The sequence below is a fragment of the Octodon degus genome, unplaced genomic scaffold, assembly GCF_000260255.1.
Source record: "Octodon degus isolate 3935 unplaced genomic scaffold, OctDeg1.0 scaffold00033, whole genome shotgun sequence".
NCBI classification, from domain to species: domain Eukaryota; kingdom Metazoa; phylum Chordata; class Mammalia; order Rodentia; family Octodontidae; genus Octodon; species Octodon degus.
This window is the reverse complement of record NW_004524609.1, coordinates 3121101-3125858: the sequence shown is the minus strand read 5'-3', so window position 1 is coordinate 3125858 and position 4758 is coordinate 3121101. Positions and strand designations below refer to the sequence as shown.

The 4758-nt window shown below is 60.6% G+C and overlaps 1 protein-coding gene across 2 annotated transcripts in view; it reads right to left on the bottom strand.

Annotated features, from left to right (window-relative positions):
- Positions 1-203: 203 nt before the first annotated feature.
- LOC101587792 (angiotensin-converting enzyme) overlaps positions 204-4758 on the bottom strand; it is a 16014-nt gene continuing 11459 nt past the window's right edge. For both annotated transcript variants that reach the window (XM_023714180.1, XM_023714182.1), the window contains 6 exons: positions 3932-4155; positions 3488-3632; positions 3047-3145; positions 1155-1277; positions 820-1007; positions 204-643 (listed from right to left, as the gene is read on the bottom strand). In XM_023714180.1, coding sequence (XP_023569948.1) covers positions 426-643; positions 820-1007; positions 1155-1277; positions 3047-3145; positions 3488-3632; positions 3932-4155 — 997 coding nt within the window. In that variant the 3' untranslated portion in view covers positions 204-425. The remainder of the gene's footprint in view (positions 644-819; positions 1008-1154; positions 1278-3046; positions 3146-3487; positions 3633-3931; positions 4156-4758) is intronic.

Here is a 4758-nt window from a genome sequence, read left to right as displayed (position 1 = left end):
TTGCTGCACGTTCAAGACCAGCCTGGGCTACAAAGTGAGCTCAAGGTCAGCCTGCACTGTATGGAGAGACCCTGTCTCAAAAAGACAAAAACAAAAACAACAAAAACAAGCAACCTAGAAATGGGACCAGCTGGACTTGTAGGACACAGAACGGCAACCTGTCCCTCTCCCTGGCTTCCCCACCAGGGACACAGACTCAGATGGGGAGGGCAGGATCTTTAATGTATTCACAGAGAGACGAGGGGAGACTCCACGTTAGGCAGCTGGGCACCCAGAGAATCAGGCCGGGCTGGGCAGCTGGTGGCCTAGAGGACAGAGGAGGGGGTGGGTGGCAGGAGAAGGTGCTGGGTACATTCTTGGCCACCTACCACATCCCATCCCAATCTCTGCACACTCCCCAGCCAGCCCAGTCCAGCCTGGCCATCTCAGGAGTGTCTCAGCTCCACCTCAGAGCCAAACTGGGGCTGGCGGAGGCGGTGGTGGCGGATGCTGAAGAGCCGCTGGGCAAGCCCCACGGTGGCCACCAGGAGCGCCACGCCCAGGAAGAGCAGCACCCACTGGCCCATGCGGGCCTGCTGGGGCTCCAGGCTCATGCCCAAGAAGTTGACACGGTCAGAGGCTGAGAAGAAGTTTTCTGAGCGAGCTGGACAAGGAAGCAAGAGGACAGGGTGGGGCAGGGTGACCGCAGGCCAGGGCCGTGCGCGCTGGCCTCCCTGCGCTGAGGTCAGACCTGGGCCCCGCCGGACTGGGGAGAGGGCACCGCCCTGTCAAAGCCCGGGGCCCCGGGCCTCGCGCTGGAGGTGGGGTGGGTGGCGATACCCGAGGCTGGTGTCCAGTTGTACTGTGGCCAGCCCAGCTTCTCCCCGTGCCGCCCATTCTCAGTGACCAGCCAGTCCATCAGCGGCTTGAAGTAGTTCATCATGGCCAAGGCCGACATGTTGGGCTGCCCTGTGATCAGCTTCATGGCTTCTGGCCAAGGTTTACTGAAGCCCAGCTTCATGGTGTCCCTGGGGAAGGCACCCGAGAGAGGGACAATGAGCCAGAACGACGCGGCCCTGCTGCTGCCATCTGACCTCCTTCTTCATGGCCTCTCTCGGCCTGCGCCCAGCGATCTCCAGCTCCCATGTGTTCCTCCAGGCCCAGGTGACACTCACCCCAGGAGCTTCCCCGCCTCCTTGGACTGGTAGATGTCACATTTGTGCAGCGGCTTCTGGTGACCAGCAGCCTTGCACAGCGCCTCATGGAACTGGAACTGAATGATGAAGCTGACAAAATACCTGGAGTGCAGGGAAGGTGTGGCGTGAGGCGAGGTGGGTCGAGGGGCCACGTCCCTGAAAATCCAGTCCCCCCTGCCTGCGACTGTCACGGGGCACCGGAAGAGCAGGATGAGGTCAGGGAATCCGGGTTGTCCCAGGCCTTCCCGGCTGTGGCTGTGGGCATGCCTCCTCCTACAAGGCCACCTCCACTTCTTGGGCAGGACTGCCCTAAGGGGCTCCGGGCACCAGCCCTGGCGGGAGGCAGCTCAGGGCAAAGGGCTTCAAAGACTCAGCAGCCTGCTTTTGGGGCAGTGAGGTCTCCGCCCCTGGGGTGTACACAGCAGCTGCTAGGAGCTGAAGGGGCCGCATGGATCTGCCTGGTGGTCTGGGCAGGAAAGCCAGCCTGATCTTATCTAAAACAGCAGGAATTCTCGGGCGGAATCCACCAGACAAGGCCAGGGCAGCCTTGCCCAGTCTGGAGAGGTTTTAAATGTCCACAGTGGCAGAGCAGGCCTCTGCCTCTCAACCGTGGCCGCAAGCCCTGAGCTGCCCTCTGCCCCGGCATTTCCTCGAAGCTTTGCCCAGGCTGCTGGCCAGAAGGCGGGGTGTGTTTCTAGGTGCCTGGCCTCCTCTGCCTGCCCTGTCTGGAGAATCGTCTGTGCTGAGGCGGAGGCTGACATCTCCAGGCTGCCCTGCGGATGAGAGCGAGCACTGGCTTGAGCCCCAGGGAGGAAATGGCTCCTGCGGAAGGGCAGAGGCCTGTCCTGGAGACGCCTCTTTGCTCCTCTGTCCCCTGAGCATGAGAGTATGGCCCCTTCCTGGACACTGAGGAACAGACTTTACATTGCAGCAGGCACCAGGGCAGACTGGCGGGTACAGTGCACCATCCCTGCACTCACAGAGCTGCCAGGGACCACAGGAGGCAAGGACTAGAGGTGGCTACCGCCCTCTGAGGCCCTGTGTGCTCAGCACCTCGATTCCCTGGTGGCCTAGGCTACCTGTGGCCAGGGCCCCCTGAAATTCTGCCCTGAGGTCTTGCAGCCCCAGCTCCTCAGGAGGTCCTCCGGATCCCATGCCCATCCTTCCTTGCCCTCAGCAGGTGCCCTCCTGCAGCACCCAGAAGGAAAGGGCTGCACCAGGTGCCCACATGCTTTGGCTGCAGGACCTCGGCCTGGAGAGCTGATGCGCCGTGTTTAACAATGGGGGCCTCGGTCCCCAGAGCCTGAGCACACTATGCAGCAGAGCGAGTCAGTGACCATCCTGCAAGATGGGACCAAGGTGAGGAGCTATGGCTGGAGGCTGGAAACTGGCTCAAGAGGACAAAGTCATTTTGACCCTAAGCCTCCAACTGCCACACCCCCTTAGCAGCCCCACCTCTGGACTGAACTGGTCTTTAGCCCTGAGCTCTAGAGCACAGAAAGGTCTCGCCCAAGTGATAAGTTCAACCATATCGAAACAATCCTGTTTCAACGAACCAAAATTAGAGTGCTCGGGTCAGCATCCAGCGTGTGCCCGCGGTGAATGTCCACAACCTGGCTGAGGTCTGGCAACCACAGCACGTGAGCAGGCCACGTTTCTCACCCTCTGGATGGCACAAGCTCTCATCTTGGCAAGAGCGGGTTTAAAGAAGTGGCCCTAGGACTTGGCTGCGGGCGAGAGCACCCAGGAGCCAGGTGGCACGTGCCAGCTGCGGTAGCTCCAGGTCCAGCACATAGGGACAGCAAATTAAACACAAAGCCATGGGCCCCGCGCCCCACCCCTGCTCCCCCTTCTGCTGACCCTGCCATTACCTGATGTAAGGTACACTTGAAGGAACGTGGAACTTGGCCCCTGGGTCAAAGTCACCTTGGGACCTGGGCACTGGGGGACAGAGACCCTGGTACTTCAGCCTGTCAAGAGGGAAGATACTTTGGAGAGTGGTTGGGGAGAAACAATCCAGGCGACAGGTGGCATATTTTACTTAAAGGGGTACCCAGGGCTATACAGGGTCCTAAGCTTCTGCAAGTGGTGGCTCTGTGCACAGCCAGCCTGTGGCCCCTGACACATGTGCACGCACACACACACACACACACACACACACTCTAGCCCAGTGGTGGTGGACCTCTTAGGGCTTTCAACAGTACGCTGTAGATTCACCCCCTCTGCCCCAGCCTCTCTGCAGGTGTAGAGGTGCATGGGGGCACCCATGAGGACCCCCCCCAGCCTCCACCCCCACTAGAACATTCTAGAACCTGAGGCTCCACCACTCCTGGTTGTAGTTCTCCTGGGAGATGCTTCCATCAAACACCCTCCAGCGCCACTGGTCAAGGAGGTAGCTGAAGGGCAGGAAGGCTATCTTGTCCAGCGCCATCTTCATCAGGAAGTTGATGTCGTGCTCTGCCGGGGGAGGGAACATGGGCTCGGGCTGCCTGTGCCTTTCTCCTCCCGGGACCTCGCGGCTCAGCCCCGGTGGGTGGGTGACGGGCAGAGGCAGCAGGGCACGGCCCCTCTCGGGTCCTGGATCTGCCTCTGTGTGTCCCACTCTGCTGGGCTCACCCTGCTGGGCTCCCTGCCCGCCCGCCCGCCCGCCCGTCGCTGTCTCCGACTCTGGCCTCGGCCGTGTGTGCCTCTCCCCCACCTCCCACGCCCACTGCCCCTCCTCGGCCTTTAGCCCGCCAGGGTCTCACCCCTCTCACCGTAGCTGCTACCCTCGCTGCTCAGCAGGTTGAGGCTGTGTAGGTGCTTGGGGGTCGACACGGAGAGGGCCAGCACGTCCCCAATGGCCTCATGGAAGCCAGGGTTGGCACCTTCCCGGAAAGCCAACGGCAAGTCCTTATACTGCATGAAATACTGGATGTGGCCCATCTCGTGGTGGGCTATCACCAGGTCCTCCATGCTCACGGCGGTGCACTGCTTGATCCTGGGGGTTCAGGGGTGGAGGGCGTGGGGGCTCGAAGAGGCCTCAAGCAAGGGGGGCTGCGACACCTCACACAGAGCAGACCCCACTGCTCTGCGCGGGGAGCACAGCACGATGGGAGGGACGGTGGTACGGAGAGATGGAGGGAGCCTAAGAAAGAGGAAACTGGGGGGTCGGGAGCCCTTCAAGTAAGATCGCTGTAGCCACTCTGCCCTGGTTTTCCTGAATAACTCAAGTCCACACTTAAGCTTTCTGACAGTACCGTCTTGCCCTGGAGGCTCTGAGATACTCTCGGTGCTTTCTGGAATGTCTTAGGATTTTCCACATTTATCTCCCAGGATTAGGGCTTCCCAAAGGGGACAACAATGTCAGCTCGTCTCACATAACCCAACACCAAAGAGTGCTTCTGGCCAGGACTGAATGACAGCTGCAAAACTGTCCGAGCCAGGAGGTCCTACCTCCGCTCCTGTTCTTATCCTTTTCTCTGTCCCCACTTCTCTCCTCTCCTCCCTTCCTCCTCCCCCTCCCTCTCACAGGGATAGGGCCTCATGTACTCTAGGATGACAGTCTGCCATGGGGTGACAACCCCCTCCCTGTTCCCTGTTC